The sequence below is a fragment of the Sinocyclocheilus grahami genome, unplaced genomic scaffold, assembly GCF_001515645.1.
Source record: "Sinocyclocheilus grahami isolate Dianchi unplaced genomic scaffold, SAMN03320097.WGS_v1.1 scaffold1130.1, whole genome shotgun sequence".
Taxonomy (NCBI): domain Eukaryota; kingdom Metazoa; phylum Chordata; class Actinopteri; order Cypriniformes; family Cyprinidae; genus Sinocyclocheilus; species Sinocyclocheilus grahami.
In genome coordinates this window covers 264,801-284,605 of record NW_015506309.1, presented here as the reverse complement: position 1 = coordinate 284,605, position 19,805 = coordinate 264,801, and the positions used below count along the sequence as shown (strand labels likewise).

The 19,805-nt window shown below is 39.0% G+C and overlaps 2 protein-coding genes and 1 pseudogene across 2 annotated transcripts in view; 1 reads left to right on the top strand and 2 right to left on the bottom strand.

Annotated features, from left to right (window-relative positions):
- The window catches only part of LOC107567133 (glycine dehydrogenase (decarboxylating)), an 18,231-nt gene extending 5,780 nt beyond the window's left edge, over nt 1-12,451 (bottom strand). Inside the window, exons 1-15 of the mRNA XM_016252750.1 lie at nt 12,291-12,451; nt 11,809-11,973; nt 11,557-11,634; nt 10,754-10,901; nt 10,031-10,227; nt 9,848-9,944; nt 9,212-9,317; nt 8,981-9,120; nt 8,760-8,840; nt 8,565-8,662; nt 8,321-8,405; nt 8,189-8,230; nt 7,915-8,057; nt 7,543-7,618; nt 5,250-5,375 (exon numbers count right to left, since the gene is read on the bottom strand). Coding sequence (XP_016108236.1) covers nt 5,250-5,375; nt 7,543-7,618; nt 7,915-8,057; nt 8,189-8,230; nt 8,321-8,405; nt 8,565-8,662; nt 8,760-8,840; nt 8,981-9,120; nt 9,212-9,317; nt 9,848-9,944; nt 10,031-10,227; nt 10,754-10,901; nt 11,557-11,634; nt 11,809-11,973; nt 12,291-12,436 — 1,728 coding nt within the window. The 5' untranslated portion in view covers nt 12,437-12,451. The remainder of the gene's footprint in view (nt 1-5,249; nt 5,376-7,542; nt 7,619-7,914; nt 8,058-8,188; nt 8,231-8,320; nt 8,406-8,564; nt 8,663-8,759; nt 8,841-8,980; nt 9,121-9,211; nt 9,318-9,847; nt 9,945-10,030; nt 10,228-10,753; nt 10,902-11,556; nt 11,635-11,808; nt 11,974-12,290) is intronic.
- A 749-nt stretch (nt 12,452-13,200) lies between these two features.
- LOC107567140 (ghrelin O-acyltransferase-like) lies at nt 13,201-14,634 on the top strand. The gene is made up of 3 exons (XM_016252760.1): nt 13,201-13,322; nt 13,399-13,623; nt 13,701-14,634. Exons 1-3 carry the CDS (start codon nt 13,201-13,203, stop codon nt 14,632-14,634), a joined length of 1,281 nt encoding a protein of 426 aa, XP_016108246.1.
- A 3,459-nt stretch (nt 14,635-18,093) lies between these two features.
- LOC107567126 (monocarboxylate transporter 13-like) lies at nt 18,094-19,471 on the bottom strand (annotated as a pseudogene).
- Nucleotides 19,472-19,805: the final 334 nt, after the last annotated feature.

The window sequence follows — 19,805 nt, the reverse complement described above, 5'->3', positions numbered from 1 at the left end:
TTGCACACTCCTGGAATATGAGCTGCCCTCAGTGAAGCGAGTTGTGGCTGACATCATGTCAGGATCTCGTGAGTAAGCTGTAGAGACCTGCGAGATTTTGTGCCACCCTGGTGGTTCAGATGGAACACTGTTGAGGTATTGTCGGACCGAACGAGAACATGGCGGCCTGCCAGGACTGGCATGAAATACTTTAGAGCCAAGAACACGGCATGTAGTTCCAGCAGATTGATATGTTCTGTGGCCTGGGTCGGTGTCCAGCGCCCGCAAATACCTCTCCGATTCCACATTGACCCCCACCCTGTGAGCCACCTTGTACTGCAAAGACACACCCTGGCGGAAGCGAGCCAAAAGTTGCAGAATGTTTCACACGTTCCTGAGACAGGGAGGCAGACATTAGGTGGGAATTCAGGGTCATTCCTATGAACGTAGTGGTCTGTGTTGGAATCAAACAGCTCTTTTTCTCATTTCACAGGAAAACCCAACTTCCGCACAGGTCTCAAAAGTAGTCTGGAGTCTTGCACAGCCTGCTGTTTCGTGGGGGCACAAAGAAGCCAGTCGTCCAAATAGGGCAGAATACGCATACTTCTTATCCAAAGAGGAGAAAGAGCTGTGTTCACACACCTTGTGAAGACGCGAGGAGCAAGGGAAAGCCCGAAAGGTAGCACTTTGAACTGGTACGCTTTATTCAGGAAACTGAAACACAGAAACTTTGTGATAAACAGCAATTGAGACGTGAAAGTATGCATCTTTCAGGTCGACACTTACAAACCAATCGTCTGCGGTCACAGACCGAAGAACGTCGGCTGTGTGCAGCATTCGAAAAGGGAGGACCTTCAGGAACAAATTCAGGTGCCTTAAATCGAGAATCGGGCGGAAACCACTATCCTTCTTCGGAACAAGAAAATATGTTGAATAGAACCGGTCTCCCTGAACGAGGGAATTAACTTTTTCTATGGCTCCGTTCTCTAACAGTGAACAAATTTCCCGAGAGAGAGTCATTGCACAAACTGCGTCTCTGACGATTGTAGGAACAATTCTTGAAAATCTGGGAGGCCGGCAGCGAAACTGTAGAGTATATCCCCTGCTCAGAGTCGTCAAAACCCAGGGGTTTGCTGTGTTGGTCCTCCAGTACTCCAGCTGTTCTTTTGAAAAACGATCGACCGCCAGCCTGAATGTCTCAAGCTTCCTGTGTGCGACTTTTAGTGGAGGCGCTGATGGGGTCCCCCTGGCAACTGTCGATGAGGTGACCGAAAAACTCACATCCTCAGTAACACAAGACCTTTGAGTGCTCTGGAGAACTCTTCCCCAGTTCCCTGATTCTGAACAGTCTCATCCTCCTGTGTCATCTTCACAAGTGTAGCACATGTGACAGGCTGAAGCAAGTGAAGCAGGCGTTTCAGCTCTGCCATCTCTGAAGAAAGCACAGAAACGGTTTTAGAAAGTGAATTTCTCAACATGCAAATGCTCATCACTTCACGATGTAGCCCTATTCTTAGATGGGAGGGGAGCGCCGGCTGCCACTGATGCCTTGCGCTTCCGAGTTCGCAAGGGGGCTACATCCAACTGCCCGAGTTAACGTCTAAATCAGCAAGACGGAGCCGTCGTTCTGACATGGGTAAAAGGCTGCAGTGCAGACACGGGTCCTTGAGAGCCTCTCTCAGATGTTGGACACCTAAACATGACGGGCAGATGTCATGACCGTAGTCCGAGAGAAGATTATTAGGACACAGCTTACAAGTCAATGGAAAACCAGTGGCAATCGAGCTGTGAGCCATAGTTACTTGCTAATAACACCCTCGGATAGCACCGTAAGGTTTAAGTTAAGCGGGATGATGGTAACAATGAAGACTAAACACTAAAATACTAAAAATAAAAATAAAAAGACGATTCCCTCGGGTGAACCGACAGGTAATGCCAACCAAGTATCTCACGAAAAAAAGGAAAATTTATCTAAAATGGCCGACAGATTGAACTGAAAGGCACAGAGTATAACATAAATTAGAGGAAAAACACTCAGAATAGATAGATGATTAAGTCAACGGGAGACCGTTAACTTGTCGTGGAAAACACCAGCCACCAGATAGCACTGAGAGGCATAGAGTGTAACCGACGAAGCAATATAGACTCAAGTAGAAAATCAAAAACTCACTGCTAAATATACTCCAAATCCGTTGGAGTCGCGTAGATGTGCACTGACACAGCTTGTGAGGACGATATCTCGCTGCTCTAGTAAGTGGCAATCGACAGCGCGACTATATCACTCAACCTATCTCAACCAGGCGAGAAAGCGAAAGAGGCAGAGTGCTGAGCTACGGTGGCTTATAACCCCCCAGGGCTCAGCATTCGTCACTACGTGACTTTGTTGGTATATATATATATATCTTTGGAGTTCATCACTCTTCAAACCCGGAAGAAGGTGATCGCGACTCCTACACCACCGAACCTCCAAACCATCAAGACTTTCATCCGAGACTGCATCTGTACGCTCATTCCAGGCCAAGGCAATGCAAGTATTGTACATTTATCTAAACGAAACAGAGGTTTAGTATAAGCTGTAGACCCGTTCTAAAATGGCGCTGATGGTTTCACTCAGGTGGTTAACGGACTCTTTTCATAGCTTCATTCTGTTTTTTACTGATGGCTTCATCCATCAAGCCTCATTTGCCCTTTCCCATGTATGAGTGATTGTTTGTTTGTTAGACTAGTTTGTGTTAGTGTTTAGTTAATAAAACTCGTGCACAAATGACATGAGTTTCTTATTCTGCCTTGCAAATTAACGCCCCTTTACAATTTTGATCCTTACTACATGCTCTAATGCATTAATACTGTATGAAAGTATTTTCTGTGTCCACGGAAATATCCTTTCCTAGAGTTGATATGAACTTACACTGAATATTCGCTGGACGAACAGATTGGTTGATGGCAATTTAATTCTGTTACAGTTACTACTGGCAGCTGATATAAATAATCGTAATTAACTGTATTTACATACATACATTTCCCTTGAGCTAATTTGCTACACCAGTTTTTAACCTAGTCATTATTTTTGCAATTTCATTTGGTGCTGCTAGTGAGGCAGAAATTACACACTTCACCTTTGACACTGACAAGATAATGTTATCATAGACAAGTGTATCAGTGCAAATAGCTCTCTAACAGAAGATAAATGCTTCCGGTTGACAAAAGATGCAAAATGTGACATTTTAAATCAATGTACATACCATGGCTTTAAGGTGAGACACATCAATGTTGCCATCTTTATCCACCTCCACCACCTGAACCTTCATGCCTGCCATCTGAGCGCTGGCAGGGTTTGTTCCATGAGCGGATTTGGGAATCAGACAAACCTGAATGAATTCATAACAGATTTGAAATAGAAGATTAATGGACAAAATAAGCATACAAACAAAAAAACAAACAAAAAAAAAGCCATTCATAGTTTTGTCTCCCCCAAAAGTGTAAACATCGAGTCTCCCAGGCACCATCAAAACATTTAGAGAGGTCTGCTCAGATCAGCTCAACCAATAGCGAGAGTTTGGGGCATTGCTACTGTAGCAGACTGATCCAGAGGGTGTTTAGTCAGTGTGGGACAATAGCTGACACGTTACATGGGAAAAGAAATTCAGATTCCGTTACAGAAGGAGCATCTGCAATGGTTGTGCTTTGTAATTTTGTAATTTCACACTATTAGCACAGAAACTGTATTCTTCATCTTTAAATGTTTAACATGCACTCAATCCAAATTTTTTTGTTTTTTTGTTGTTACACTAGGGCCTGGTTTCACAGACAGAGTTTAGGTTAAGCCAGGATTAGGCCTGTCCAATTAGGACATTTAAGTATCTTTTATAAACGTGCCTTAGAAAAAGCATTACTGGTGTGCATCTTGTGACAAAACAAGACCACTAATTTATTTTAAGAAATGTCAGTGCAAGTTTCTCAGACATGCATTTTAGTCTTAAGCTAAGCTTAAGCCTTGTCTGTGAAACCGGGGGAATATACACACAACACTAAGCTTGGCAAGATGTGATCTCACATTTGAGATTATGCATATTCTGCAAATTAATTACTTTCATCAAAACAAATTTCGGTCTGTTCTGCATGAAGCTATTGTAGCTCATATGGACTACTTTCATGGAGCCATATGTTTAGGTCTACTTTCGTTATGAATCCTTTTGTGTTCCAGATACATTTAAATTGGCATGGGGCTGCTAAATTGGCAGTTGGCAATTGTTCATTTGGGTGTATTCAATTTTAATCGAACGTCTCCAATTCAACTTTAATGTAAAATAAAATGTCATCATAGACTAGATGACAGACATTCTGAACTAAGGACACAATGCTTAGCATTATGCAATTTTCAATAGGTCACCATGAACAAACTTATCGTCCAAGGACTGCATGTCTTAATCTCCAAATATGGAGTCTTGCACTGAAGTTGAATCCTGTAACAGGGTGGTTGTTTTCTATGGCTATTTACTCAACCATGGCAGTTTGAACCTTGGCTGGTTTAAGAGCTGCATCCGCTATCTAAGATCTGCTTATTAGGAAGATGATAAAAAAAAAAAAAAAAGGGCCAGATTAAAAAAAACTGCAAATTCTAAAATGGCGCTGATGGTTTCACTCAGGTGGTTAACGGACTCTTTTCATAGCTTCATTCTGTTTTTTACTGATGGCTTCATCCATCAAGCCTCATTTGCCCTTTCCCATGTATGAGTGATTGTTTGTTTGTTAGACTAGTTTGTGTTAGTGTTTAGTTAATAAAACTCGTGCACAAATGACATGAGTTTCTTATTCTGCCTTGCAAATTAACGCCCCTTTACAATTTTGATCCTTACTACATGCTCTAATGCATTAATACTGTATGAAAGTATTTTCTGTGTCCACGGAAATATCCTTTCCTAGAGTTGATATGAACTTACACTGAATATTCGCTGGACGAACAGATTGGTTGATGGCAATTTAATTCTGTTACAGTTACTACTGGCAGCTGATATAAATAATCGTAATTAACTGTATTTACATACATTTCCCTTGAGCTAATTTGCTACACCAGTTTTTAACCTAGTCATTATTTTTGCAATTTCATTTGGTGCTGCTAGTGAGGCAGAAATTACACACGTCACCTTTGACACTGACAAGATAATGTTATCATAGACAAGTGTATCAGTGCAAATAGCTCTCTAACAGAAGATAAATGCTTCCGGTTGACAAAAGATGCAAAATGTGACATTTTAAATCAATGTACATACCATGGCTTTAAGGTGAGACACATCAATGTTGCCATCTTTATCCACCTCCACCACCTGAACCTTCATGCCTGCCATCTGAGCGCTGGCAGGGTTTGTTCCATGAGCGGATTTGGGAATCAGACAAACCTGAATGAATTCATAACAGATTTGAAATAGAAGATTAATGGACAAAATAAGCATACAAACAAAAAAACAAACAAAAAAAAAGCCATTCATAGTTTTGTCTCCCCCAAAAGTGTAAACATCGAGTCTCCCAGGCACCATCAAAACATTTAGAGAGGTCTGCTCAGATCAGCTCAACCAATAGCGAGAGTTTGGGGCATTGCTACTGTAGCAGACTGATCCAGAGGGTGTTTAGTCAGTGTGGGACAATAGCTGACACGTTACATGGGAAAAGAAATTCAGATTCCGTTACAGAAGGAGCATCTGCAATGGTTGTGCTTTGTAATTTCACAGGGTGACACTATTAGCACAGAAACTGTATTCTTCATCTTTAAATGTTTAACATGCACTCAATCCAAATTTTTTTGTTGTCTTCGTTATACACTAGGGCCTGGTTTCACAGACAGAGTTTAGGTTAAGCCAGGATTAGGCCTGTCCAATTAGGACATTTAAGTATCTTTTATAAACGTGCCTTAGAAAAAGCATTACTGGTGTGCATCTTGTGACAAAACAAGACCACTAATTTATTTTAAGAAATGTCAGTGCAAGTTTCTCAGACATGCATTTTAGTCTTAAGCTAAGCTTAAGCCTTGTCTGTGAAACCGGGGTAATATACACACAACACTAAGCTTGGCAAGATGTGATCTCACATTTGAGATTATGCATATTCTGCAAATTAATTACTTTCATCAAAACAAATTTCGGTCTGTTCTGCATGAAGCTATTGTAGCTCATATGGACTACTTTCATGGAGCCATATGTTTAGGTCTACTTTCGTTATGAATCCTTTTGTGTTCCAGATACATTTAAATTGGCATGGGGCTGCTAAATTGGCAGTTGGCAATTGTTCATTTGGGTGTATTCAATTTTAATCGAACGTCTCCAATTCAACTTTAATGTAAAATAAAATGTCATCATAGACTAGATGACAGACATTCTGAACTAAGGACACAATGCTTAGCATTATGCAATTTTCAATAGGTCACCATGAACAAACTTATCGTCCAAGGACTGCATGTCTTAATCTCCAAATATGGAGTCTTGCACTGAAGTTGAATCCTGTAACAGGGTGGTTGTTTTCTATGGCTATTTACTCAACCATGGCAGTTTGAACCTTGGCTGGTTTAAGAGCTGCATCCGCTATCTAAGATCTGCTTATTAGGAAGATGATAAAAAAAAAAAAAAAAAAGGGCCAGATTACAAAACACTGCAATGACTTGAATAAACATTTTTATCACTGACTTTCTTTCCACTCCCCACTAACAATTTACCACTTTTTCAGCTATTTTCTCTCAGGTATAAAACACTCTAACCCATTTTCCACTTTTCACTGCGAGGAGAATTTAACTTTTTGTATTACTCATGAACCATTTGCTTTCCTTTCAGCAGCAATTCTATTTTTGTCAGGAGTTAAATCTTAAGAACTGCATCCGCTATCAAAAATCTGTTTTATGGAAAAAAAAAAAAAAAAAAAAAAAAAGGGCCAGATTACAAAACACTGCAATGACTTGACTAAACATTCTTATCACTGACTTTCTTTCCACTCCCCACTAACAATTTACCACTTTTTCAGCTATTTTCTCTCAGGTATAAAACACTCTAACCCATTTTCCACTTTTCACTGCGAGGAGAATTTAACTTTTTGTATTACTCATGAACCATTTGCTTTCCTTTCAGCAGCAATTCTATTTTTGTCAGGAGTTAAATCACTTATGCGTGTCATGTTTAAAAACTAAATTTTCATAGTTTTTTTTTTTTTTTAAACCAAAAATCTAAATACTACAAGAAACAACAAAAGTGTCTGTATATATTATATTTGTATATACACAAATATAATACAATATTTAATATTATATAATAAATATGTAATATTAAATTGTACTTTTATATAATCATTTCTATTTGGCCTACTTTGAATGTCCTCCATAAAAAAAAATTCAAAGAGTGTTATCAGATTAGGTTTAGGAAATCTTTTTTCCTATTCGTTTCCAAGATTAGGAAAAATCATGAGGGTCAACTTGATACTTCAAATATCACTTATGTGTTTAAATGGCCCTGAGGTAAAACATGAGGCTTGAAGTTAAATGAGGAGACTTTGCTAAAGAGTGTTTCACTGCAGGATGATACTCACTGTTCTGTGAGATTCTCCTTTGGAATTTAGATAGGCTTTGATTGCAGCCAAGCCTGCATATTCCCCCTGCGCACCACTACGGGACAAAGAAAAATCAATAGCATCATGTATATGTAACCTTTCTGCCTGAGCACAGCAGAGTTCAAAGATTGCTTCAAAAGGCCCTTGCCCAAGAGTACAGTATGCTAATGATCCTGTTAAAGTGTCAACAATGCAGAACGTATAGATGCCTACACACCCCCAAAGCTTATCAGCACCAGAAACCTGAATGAAACTGATATTTGCTTTGTCATCTACAAGAACACTGTTGACTGAAATTAAAATAAATCTTATTCTTGATATTGTAACAACAATATCAGGCAGGACACTTGCCTATTTGGTTGAAAGGAGATCTTATCATATCCTGTAATCTCACAAAGGTCTCTCTCTAGCTGTCTGAAGAGCTGCTGATAACCTTCAGCCTGATCCAGTGGCACGAAAGGGTGGATGTTAGCAAATTCTCTCCAGGTGATTGGCTGTTGTGAAAAGGTTACAATGAAACAGTGAAAAGATCAGACTGGTTGAAATGAGGCAATGCCAGAGATACAGTTTTGGATACAGCAGTAAAAAGGAGGGCAGATGTAAAAGAGCAGATTAATACACTCACCATGAGCTCTGAGGAACTGTTCAGCTTCATTGTGCACGAACCCTGGATTCAACAGCAGAGTTTACTATGATGTTTGCATGTTAAATCATTACAGTGGATAAACACCAAAGTAAACTCTGATTCTTTACTTACCAAAGGAATCATACTGTGTACGAGGGAAATATCCTTATTTTCCAGGCGCTTCATGTAACGTACAATATTGGTCTCGGAGTGATAACTGAAATTGAAGCAATATATTCAAGTAATTATTATACTGAAAAACAGCACATCTATACATGTAGACGAACAAGAACCAGCTTTTCTGATTTTGAAGCAAGTTTCATTGATAAACAGATTTGTTAGAAACAACAACTAGCACCAAAACTGGCAAACAAACCTGTTAAACACTGTATGGGTAAGAAACTTGCTGGTTCTCTTGAAAGGGCTTGCCAGCAATCCTTTTGTTCGTTCACTCATTTTCTCAGCAATAAGTTCCTGATAAATGTCAAAAAGATGAGATCTCACTGGGGCAAGGAGACTAGATGATTTTTAAAGAATAATTTAAATCTTTTGGATTTAGGCAAGAACTTACAGCTGAGGATTCACAACCGAAGATCCAGAGCAGATCGTCCAAGTCTCTCTCAGTGACTGTTTCATCCAGAGACACGCCAAGCTAAAACCACATCAATAAACATTAAATTAATAAAAATAACTGAAATAATGCAAACTTGTAAAAAAATATATATTTTAAAAACAATACATAAAATGAACACGGTCTATGGGTTTTATTTTAAACATTTTCACAGGCCTCACCAGTCCATCACTGTACACCCGTAAGTTGATCTCCCGCTGCATAGCTTTTTCTAAGATGTCCTTGCCAGCCACACCACAGTTGATCTTCAGCGTGTCAAAGAAGTTCTCATGTTGGAGTTTGTGCCCTGCTCTTTTCAGGCCTATTATAACAATGAAAAACAATCAGTATCACAAAATGTCTTATCAAATTCTTACTAAAAGAAAAAAGTAAACAAGAGTCGAACAACTTGCCCTCAGCGAGAATCAACGTTGCATTGTGGGTTCTCTCTGCAATGTGCCTCAATCCTTGAGGACCTTGATACAACGCATACATGGCAGCCATGTTTGCAAGAAGAGCCTAAATGAAACAATAAAATGGAGTACAGTCATTCAACTTTACAAATATATGTGACCCTGGAGCACAAAACCAGTCTTAAGTCGCTGGGGTATAATTGTAACAATAGCCAAAAATACATTGTATGGGTCAAAACTATCGATTTTTATTTTATGCCAAAAATCATTAGAATATTAAGTAAAGCTCATGTTCCATGAAGATATTTTGTAAATTTCCTACCATAAATATATCAAAACTTCAACTTTTGATTAGTAATATGCATTGCTAAGAACTTCATTTGGAAAACTTTAAAGGTGATTTTCTCAATATATATATTTTTTTTACACCCTCAGATTCCAGATATTCAAATAGCTGCATCTCGGCCAAATATTGCCCCATCCTAATAAACCATACATCAATGGAAAGCTTATTTATTAAGATTTGAGATGTATAATTCTCCATTTTCGAAAAATTGACCCTTATGACTGGTTGTGTGGTCCTTTACTGAGATGCACCTGTATATACACTGTATATTCAGATTTGTTAAGCTCTACCTGGGCAGTGCAGATGTTGCTGGTGGCTTTGTCCCTGCGGATGTGCTGCTCTCTGGTCTGGAGAGCCAGACGATAAACCTCTTTACCAGCTGCATCTCTGTAACAGGAAACATGTGACAGCTGATACCAGCACCGATGAAGCAAAGTACACTGAAGCCTTGAGACGATAAATTACAGATTTACCTGGTCACTCCGACCATCCTTCCTGGCATCATCCTAACCAGATTTTCTTTGACTGCAAAGAATGCAGCATGAGGCCCACCATAGCAGAGAGGCACTCCAAAGCGCTGAGAGCTGCCCAAGGTGATGTCAACTCCAAACTCACCAGGAGGACGCAACACACAGAGCGCCAGCAAGTCTGTGGCACAGCAAGCCAGTGCCTTTAAAAAAATAATAATAAAAATGGACCCAAAAAAACAATAAGAATCAGGTCTAGTGCTTTGAACATGTCTAAATCAGCTGTTGCAATAGATCTGTGCACAAAAACTAATAACAGATTCTGTTGTCACAATTATTGACGACTTGTATAGTTCACCCAAAAATTACAGTTGTCATAATTTACGCACCCTCATGTCATTCCAAACCTGTATGACTTTTTTTTCCTCCATGTAACAAATCTCACTTCCTTATATTCAAACTTGCCATGAAGATGGGTCACACCAAGTTTCACATCAGTGATTGACAGCCCTAAACAATTTAGTAGCACGGAAAGAACAGTGTTCTTCGAGAATTCCTCTTTTGTGTTTCACAGAAAAAATTTAAAATACAACAAGTCATACAGGTTTGGAGTGGCATGAGGGTGAATAAATTCATTTGGTATTAATGGTTCAAGTAAAATCTAATATATGCAAAAACTGGTATCAGCAACTGTAAATGTGAATTTTATAATAACAGAGAGGTACATACACCACCCTTGTGAGCCCGATCAACAAGTGCAGTGAAATCTTCCACTCTGCCCTCAGTGTCTGGATACTGGAAGAGCACACCGCTAACATCCTTCCCACTGAAGTCCATCTCATGAGGAAGCTTGAGAACAGTCTTCACACCAATGTAACTAAAGGATACAAACTTTTAGTTTTAATCAATACAGACAGATAGAAGGCTAGACAAAAGAGTAAAGAGATAGAGACATAGACAGAAAGACAGACAGACCGACCAGACAGATAGAGAGAGAGACACAGACAGACAGACTGACCAGACAGATAGAGAGAGAGAGAGAGAGACATAGACAGACAGACACAGACAAAGACAGACAGAAAGATGGTAGAGAGACAGACAGACAGACAGAGACGTATAGAAGGATAGACAGAAAGATAGATAGATAGAGCTAGACAGACAGACAAACAGATAGATAGATAGATAGGAGCTAGACAGACAGATAGATAGATAAAAGATTGAGACAGACAGACAAAGGTTCAGAGGCACAGACAGAGAGACAGATGGATAGAAGGATGGACAGAGAGATAATTATATATACACAGACAGACAGTCATACTGAGAGACCGACGGATAGAAAAATAGAGATAAATAGATGTATGGATAGATGTATGAAAGACAGGTAGACAGACAGACACACACGTATAGAAGGATAGACAAAGATAGATTGAGCTAGACAGATGGATAGAAAGATAGAGAGATAGATAGACAGAAAGACGGATGAATGGACAAATGTATATTGTTTTATTTAATATGTTGGTGAACTTCCTTACTTGGCTCTGGTTTGCACAACTGCAATAGTCTGTGGATGGCAGCGTGGGTCAATGTAGAAAATTCTTCTTTTGTTTTGTCTTTGAAAAGGAAAAGTTGAGTGTTAATTATCACTCCCAGCCCTGGGGGACACACCATCCTGCACGCCAAAGGCCTGAATGAGCAGGTTCAGGTGTTGGCTAACAGACTAAATGTCTCCTTGATGAATGGAATCATGTTCTTCGTAGATTTTTTTCAGCAGTTAGTGCACTAACCTGTTGCAGAGCTGCATGGCCTCAGCAGCAGCAGTGCCTTCATCCAGCAGTGATGCATTGGCTACTGCCATTCCCGTGATATCACAGACCATGGTCTGATAATTGAGCAAGCTCTCCAGGCGACCCTGAGAGACCTCAGGCTGGTAGGGGGTGTACTGGGTCACCCTATAGAGAACACAAAAACTCACTGAAGCCCTAACCAAAGACCTTCAGTCGGAGTCACAAGATTTATCTTATGCTGGGCGCACGCTACTATTCGTTTATGTAATAAAATCATCAAAATGCAATTTGCTTTTTGACTATAACTGTACTGACCACGAGAAACTAATGAACAAGGTGTTCCAGCTTGTGGCAGTAAATATTTAGTCCCCTGATTGAAACAAAGGGTTGATGTTTGTCAAAAAAAAATTTCATTGGTCCATTTTTTGATTTTGGGCCAGCAGAAGGTGAAATAAATTCTTCAAACAGCAAGAGATACATACCATCCCGAATTCTCTAGCAGGTTTCTTTGTATGACTGGTGGGACGAAGCAGTTATAATAACCCATTCCAATATAGGACCTCCACATCTTGTTCCTCGATGCAATCTTTTGGAGCGAATCAAGAATTTCATTCTCACCTGCAGTCATTAAGCACAAAGATAAGAATGATTCAGAAATCTGTGGTTACCGTTAAACACAGTAAGTGCATAAAACACTCTAGATTAATAAAACAGTGCTCACATGCTTACATGGTAGTTTTGCTTTTATTGGGAGTCATTAATATAGTCATGAAAGAATTGGTCTGATTTGACAGTAAAAAAAAAAAACTATGGTTTGTGTTGCATCAAATTAAATTAAGCTTCTGTTTCGCAAGTGACTGAGTTGATATTTTTAAGGAAGCTTCTCGCATGACTCGCTAGTGCAAAACAATTGCTTTTACACATATTGGCAAATACACCTGGTATTTAAACACACCTACGAAAACATCACACGGCATGACCTACATTGATCTGATGAATAATACAAGAGCACACGATCTCACTGATTAATATATGCATTAAGTGTTTTTGCAATTCGTAACACACTAGCAAAAAGGTAGGTACAGCACATATGGGACATTTCCTGATGGCTAGATAACTAGTTTAATGGCTAGTTTAAGGGCGCTGGAGCCGGTTCATACAGAGACACTCGAATTCCGAGGCATTGTGCTGCAGCTTAGCAACACAGCAACTGAACGGGGCAAAGATAATGCTGTAGTGACATACTGAGTATCTGTCTATCTACGCACGTCTGGAATCCAGAAACACATTTTACTCTGAAATTCAAATAAGTCAGCCATTCTGTACATATTTATAATAGGCTATCTCTTCTACTCACACACATTAGCCTACGAGAACAGTTCTGGGCTGGTGATGGATCTCGTTTGGCTATTTTGTGATGGAAACCCACAGCTGTTTTACCAGTTTGTGAACATGCCGTTTGCATTTCTGTTTTATTGTTTAGCCAGGCAAGGACATCTCTCAGTAATCAACAGGTACAGTAGGACAACATAATCCTTGTGTTCGTTTTCTTAGATCACTTATGAAATTAAATTGGTCTCCACTTGTAAGGTATGTCTATTTGACTTTGGGAGGATTCATCTTTGCTATTGCAACAGTGGGTCCATACAGCTTATTGCTGTTCTTCAGTGCCGTCCTTCTCCTGCTGCTGATATATTGTCTACAGCCAACCCATATTCATCAGTGGATGTTAGGACTGCAGATGTGTTGGCAAACCTTCTGGCACTTGTACATCCAGTACCAGTTATACTGGCTTCAAGAGACACCAGACTCCAGGTATTTCTCCAAAATTATGAACTGTATCAAAAAATTTAATTTGATCCTATTGTGAGCTCTCGTTTTATTCCTAACAGGCTATTACTGGCCATATCCGCTCTCATGTTGATGACACAGAGGGTTTCTTCTCTATCACTTGATCTGCAGGAGGGAACAGTCACTAGTCCCTTTCAAAACAGCAGTCAGGATCTATCTGTCCTTATACCGTTTCTAAGCTACTCACTTAATTTTCTTGCACTTCTTGGAGGACCACTTTGCAGTTTTAACACTTTTGTGCAGTCTGTTAGGCAAATGAGTGTGACTCCACCTTTGGCTTCATCTTTAAGGAGAGTTACTTCAAAGCTATTGCAAGTTTTAGTTTTGGTGTGGATTAAATATTCTCTCAAGGAGCTCTTAAAATCAATCACATTTAGAGTAAACAGCCCTTGCATTTGTCAAAACATAATATGGATCTGGATCCTGTCGCTGCTACTTAAGATGAACTATTATGCACACTGGAAGGTCAGTGAGTGTGTTAACAATGCTGCAGGCATAGGTTTCCATGGGTACAGTCACAGTGGGGAAAAATCATGGGATGGGTTTTCTGATGGCAGTCCATGGGTGACTGAAGCGTTGAGTCGTCCTTCAGCGTTTGCGCGCCAGTGGAACAGAACCACGGCAGTGTGGCTTCGAAGAATGGTCTTCAAAAGATCCAACAGATCTCCACTATTTATGACCTTTTTGTTCTCAGCGTGGTGGCATGGCCTTCATCCAGGTCAGATTCTGGGCTTTCTCATCTGGGCCGTCACCGTGCAGGGGGACTATAAAATACATCACTTCTTGCATCCAATGCTTACCTCCAAGTGGAGGAAATGGCTGTATGTGTGTCTAAACTGGGCTTTTACTCAACTGACCATTTCTTGTGTTGTTGTCTGTGTGGAGCTCCAGAGCTTAGAGTCAGTGAAACTGCTCTGGTCTTCATGTATCGCTGTGCTTCCACTACTGAGTGTTCTGATAATTATAATCCTGTGAGAAATTCACAGGTGCAGTGTAAATTATACAAATGTCTTCAAATATCTCATTAAATATAGTTAACATGAAAGCTTAACCAAGCTTGCTAGACCAGCAAGAACATTTGAGCTTATACCATATATTTAATGTGCTCTGTGTGCATCAGTCTATATGTTTATATAAATAAAAGCCTAAATTAAATCTGTTCATCATTTGACGTTTTTGTTTCTTTACATAAGACTTTAATTAAACTGCTCGATTCGTATGGATTACTTTTTAAAATGTTTTTTTTTAATGGGCAAAAGTTTTGGTTGTGTGAACTTTTAATGGATTGACAAAAATGAGAGAATATTAAAAATAACTTGACATTAAGATGACAGAATTTTCATATTTGGGTTCATTATCCCTTTAAAAATGACTAATAAACCATGTTAACTGAACTGTTTGTCTGCTAATTAAATGGGTTGGTTCACCAATGTCCTCACGTCCATGTTATGTCCAAACCTGTTTTAATTGTAAATTTTCCATAGACTAAATGGACATTGAAAGAAAACCTGGGCCTTTTTATTTCATTTTTGGAGTTTGGCACCGTTTACTATAACTGTGTAGTAAGATGTTCTGCTTTTAAACAAACACACAAAACCTTTATATTCATTAGTCAGAAGAACAGAGTACAAAACGTGAAATTATATATTTTTCTTGTATGAAACAAGACTTTTCTTGTAGTTATACTGCCATCTAGTGATGGGACAGCCCGATGATCTCGGAGTAGCCACAGCTTACAGTACACGTGAAGAATACAAAGTGATGGGATATAATCACTGGACTCACAAACGAGTTTCACATTTCAGCACATTAATCTGGTAGTTTGAGTTTTTTCTTCTCCACCAGCCTGTCAACAAGCACCACGAAGACCCCAGACAGGACAAGGCAGAGGCCAGACAAGTAGAAACTAACACTGAAGTCATGAGTCCAGTCCACCAGCCAGCCTGTGACACAGATACACAAAAGGAACATGAGACAGGTGACACAGAGAGCCTTTGGGAGTCATACTGATGCATCACAATGCATTAATGAATTTTTACACATCTAGTAAATCAATTATAAATAATAAAAATAAATAAATGCTGGTTAAATTATTGAGTTAGCTCACCTAAAACTAAAAGCGAAATTCTGGCATGGTTTATTCACCCTCATGTCATATCAAATCTTTTTTCTTTGTTCTGTAAGTATGACTTTCTATATCTTCTTTTATGTTCCACAGAAGAAAGTCAGTCTTTCAGGTTCAGAATGACATGAAGGTGAATAAATGATGACAGAATCTACATTTTTGGGTGAACTATCCCTTTTAAGACAAATATTGTTGAATGTTTTTAAACAGAAAGTAAGGCCAGTTATAGACGATAACTATAACAATAACTATAAAGCTTTAATACTAATTCTAATTCCATGACAATAGGAAAGTCCACATCACAGCTATAATGATGGATACAGATATTGCTGAAATCACTCACAGAACACTTTGTTTCAACTGATGAATTATAAAAACACTGACAGCCATTCAAAATCCACCTGACTTTAAAGAGCTTGAGCATTTAAAGGGGTCATGATATGTTTTTTTTATTATTATTTTATTTTATGATGTTCTCCGAGGAGTAATTATAATATTACTAAAGTTTTTGGATGAAAAACATTCAAAATTGAGTGATGTATGACGTTTTTCCACCCTGTTTCTCATCCTCTGACTGAAACAGTCGGTTTTGGGGTGTTTTCCCTTTAAGAGGTCAGTGTAACCGTCGACTTTTATGATTGGCTCACATCCATTACCACCATTACTGTTTTAAAAATAGTTTTTACTTGAAATACCTTACTTACAGTTTGCGCATCGTTGTGTCCAGAACAGTTGGCACGGCCTGATCTTTGAGATAAGTATTTAGGTAAAGTTTAAGTTTCAAGTTTAATTTACTTATATAGTACAATTAAAACAGCGGCAGCTGACCAATGTGCTTTACAGCATCAGATCAAATAAAAACAAGCAAAACAATAAAAAAAATATCACAGATAAAATCAGAGACAAATAATCTCTGAAAAGAAAATGTAGGACCTAAATTTAGGTCCAGGTTTAGGACCTGCGACAGCAAAGGCACGTTCACCTCTTTGTTGAAGTCTGGCTCTGGGAACATTGAGCAATCTATGACGACTGGACAGAAGAGCTCGAGAAGGGTTATGTGGAGATAGAAGTTCAGATAGATATGAGGAGGCTAAGTTGTTTAGGGACTTAAAAACAAAAACTAGGGTTTTGAACTCCACTCTAAACCGGACAGGCAGCCAAAGCAATGATGCTAACGCAGGTGTAAAGTGAGTGGATTTACGGAGGCCCAATAAAAGTCTTGATGATGCATTTTGGACCAACTGGAGATGGGCCAGGGAAGTAGTGTTCATTACACAATAAAGTGAGTTACAGTAGTCTAACCGTGATGATATAAAAACATGAATTACTCTTTCAAAATCGTGCAAAGAAAGAAACGACTTAATTTTGGAAAGAAGGCGGAGATGAAAAAAACAGGATCTAACCACCGAGTTTACTTTTTTGTCTAGTTTCAGCTCATTATCAAGCAAAACGCCTACGATTTTAACAAGAGTTTTGGCTTGAAATGTGACATGGTGATCATTAACAAACTTTGTGGGAATGCCACTAGGGGGACCAAAGAATATGATTTCCGTTTTCTTTTCGTTTAGATTAAGAAAATTTATGAACAAAAGCCAGCATTATACTGCGATTTGTCCTCAAAACAGTCAACGGTGAAATGTACTGAAAACACTCGTGATTTAACACTGACGTGACTGGGACGTTCGCAAAAAATAAACTGAATCCATTTTTCCCTGACGTCTGGATCCTTCGGCAGTGTATAGAAACATGTTGTTTTTCCACAGCCAGGAACGGCACATCGTCTGTCTGGCATTGCAATCTTACTGTAAACAGCTACTCTTTCAGACCCACTCGCTGCACACCGACTGAACACCTGTGGGTGTGACAACGATGAGATGTTGCAAAAATAGGTGTAGTTGTCTTGCTCTGGAGGCGGTCATATGCAAACGACTGTGCCCAGGTTATGTCACCTCGTCCCTCTGATCCAAAACAAGCCGTTTTCTTAGGGTTATTACATAAATGTTTTTTTATTGATGATGAGGACATTTTAAGTTATGAAACTTGCAGGATGTATTAAGCATACAAAGACCTCTTCTGTGTCAAACGATCAAGGGAAATTTGGTTCATCATGTCGTGACCCCTTTAAAATGGCAGATGACAAAACGGCAGCACATGCTTATAAACAGAATGTTATCGTTCATTGGTGTGGACCTTAATATAGTTATTATTCTTATAGTTATCATTATAGTTAGCGCTCTTGGTGTGAACGCACCTTTAGTCTGATATGCCTGAAAGTTAAAGACACACACACTGACCTGCAGCAGGTGGACTCAAGACAGCAAGATGGCAAACACGATATATAGAAGCTGCTCAGGCCTCTGAATGAGAGAGCACTGGAAAGTGCCTTTTTTTGATGTCCTGCTTTCCTCTTTTGTGTCCAGCACCGGTTTGTCTTGGATAGAGGTTTGTGCAGCTGGAAGGGGTTTCATCAGAGCACCACACACACACATTCAGCTGAAGACCACCAATGATGAGTAGAGACCCCTGCCAAGAAAAGCTGTCGATAAGCCACTGGAAAAATGGGCTGAATCCCATAGCAAAGACGCACTCTCCAGAACTAGCAATAGCATAGGCAATGGGACGCCAGCATTTGAAATAATGGCTGACCATGCTGTTAGCTGGTATCCAAGAAAATGAGATGCCAACCCTGCTGAATAAAAGTATGAAATTCTTTGAAAAAAGTTAAATTCTTTGAGGGAAAAATATAATAATCCAACATATTAAAATAATGTTTTAAATAAGTCTGTTTGTCAATTTGAAAAGATTATTTTTAAATAATAATTTGATCATTTATTTCCTCATTTTATTTTTAAGTGACACTCACATACTTTATGTCCTCCATACCGTTGAAAACTCATTTTTTAAAATACTGTATAATACAGCTTGTTTCTGGATTAGATTAAATAGACTTGTCCTCCCATTGGTGAGGTAAAGTGATGCTGTGTTTAGAATAACATACTACCCTACTACAAAGACTGCACGTCAAATTGAATACATTTATATATGGTAGTGCATACAACAGTGCACAGCATTCATTCAATAAAAAATATTAAAAGCCAAAACAGCATATTGTGAAACAATGTATTAAAGAACAACATAATATATAATATATGTTATATTATTAACTTATTAACATAAACATAAATTAATATAACACTATGATGGCTTGCTGCTTTCAACACACCATTAGATTTTCATGCACTTGTATGAGTGAAAAAAGCATTGTGTGCTGCAATTCAGAATTGCATAATTATTTAAAACTTACCTTGTAGTACACCCATAGACAGATACATCCAAGGCAGACTGAGGCCCAAAGAGGCGATAATCATTCCTGAAGCAGCCAGAAGCCTTCCGACCATGATAACAGCACGCTGGGACAGGTGCATACTGAGAGCACTTGCAAGAGGAGCTAAGCAGATGAGAAAAACACTCTCTATGCAGGTCTGGAGTCATTATTAAATGTCAGTTTCAGACAATTTGTTATACCTGTTCATACAATTTGCTTTGATAACTAAATGAAAAAGACAGCACATAAAAGCATTCCTCACCTCCCAAATGAAACACAGCAATAGTGGTTGAGGTCACCCATGAGGCAGTACTGGTAAGGACATTGTAGTGACTTTGGATTTTAAAGAAAAACAGGCCAACATTTTTAAAGGGGTCATATGATGCGATTTCAATTTTTCCTTTCTCTTTGAAGTGTTACAAGCTCTTGGTGCGTAAGGTCAGGCCCATGAAGAAGAAGGCCAAGGTGGCCACGACCCAGCCATAGCCGCCATCCGGTGGATCGCTCAAGTACCTCTCCATGCTGAATCTGCCAGTCGGTTCTCACCTGCTGTTAAATATTGCTGCAGAATTTCAACATTTGGGCATGTAACCCTATACCAGTGTTATTTTAATATTATTTATATACTGCTATAGTATTTATTCATATTTTCAATTAGCTTTTATTTGTATATTTTGTTTTGGAATTTTATCATTT

What these genes read in the sequence shown, in the direction of transcription:
- LOC107567140 (XM_016252760.1), top strand. Translation starts at nt 13,201, where the DNA reads ATGGATCTCGTTTGGCTATTTTGTGATGGAAACCCACAGCTGTTTTAC. An exon ending in CATCTCTCAGTAATCAACAG is followed by an intron (nt 13,323 to 13,398) that starts GTACAGTAGGAC and finishes TCCACTTGTAAG; the next exon opens with GTATGTCTATTTGACTTTGG. An exon ending in CAAGAGACACCAGACTCCAG is followed by an intron (nt 13,624 to 13,700) that starts GTATTTCTCCAA and finishes TATTCCTAACAG; the next exon opens with GCTATTACTGGCCATATCCG.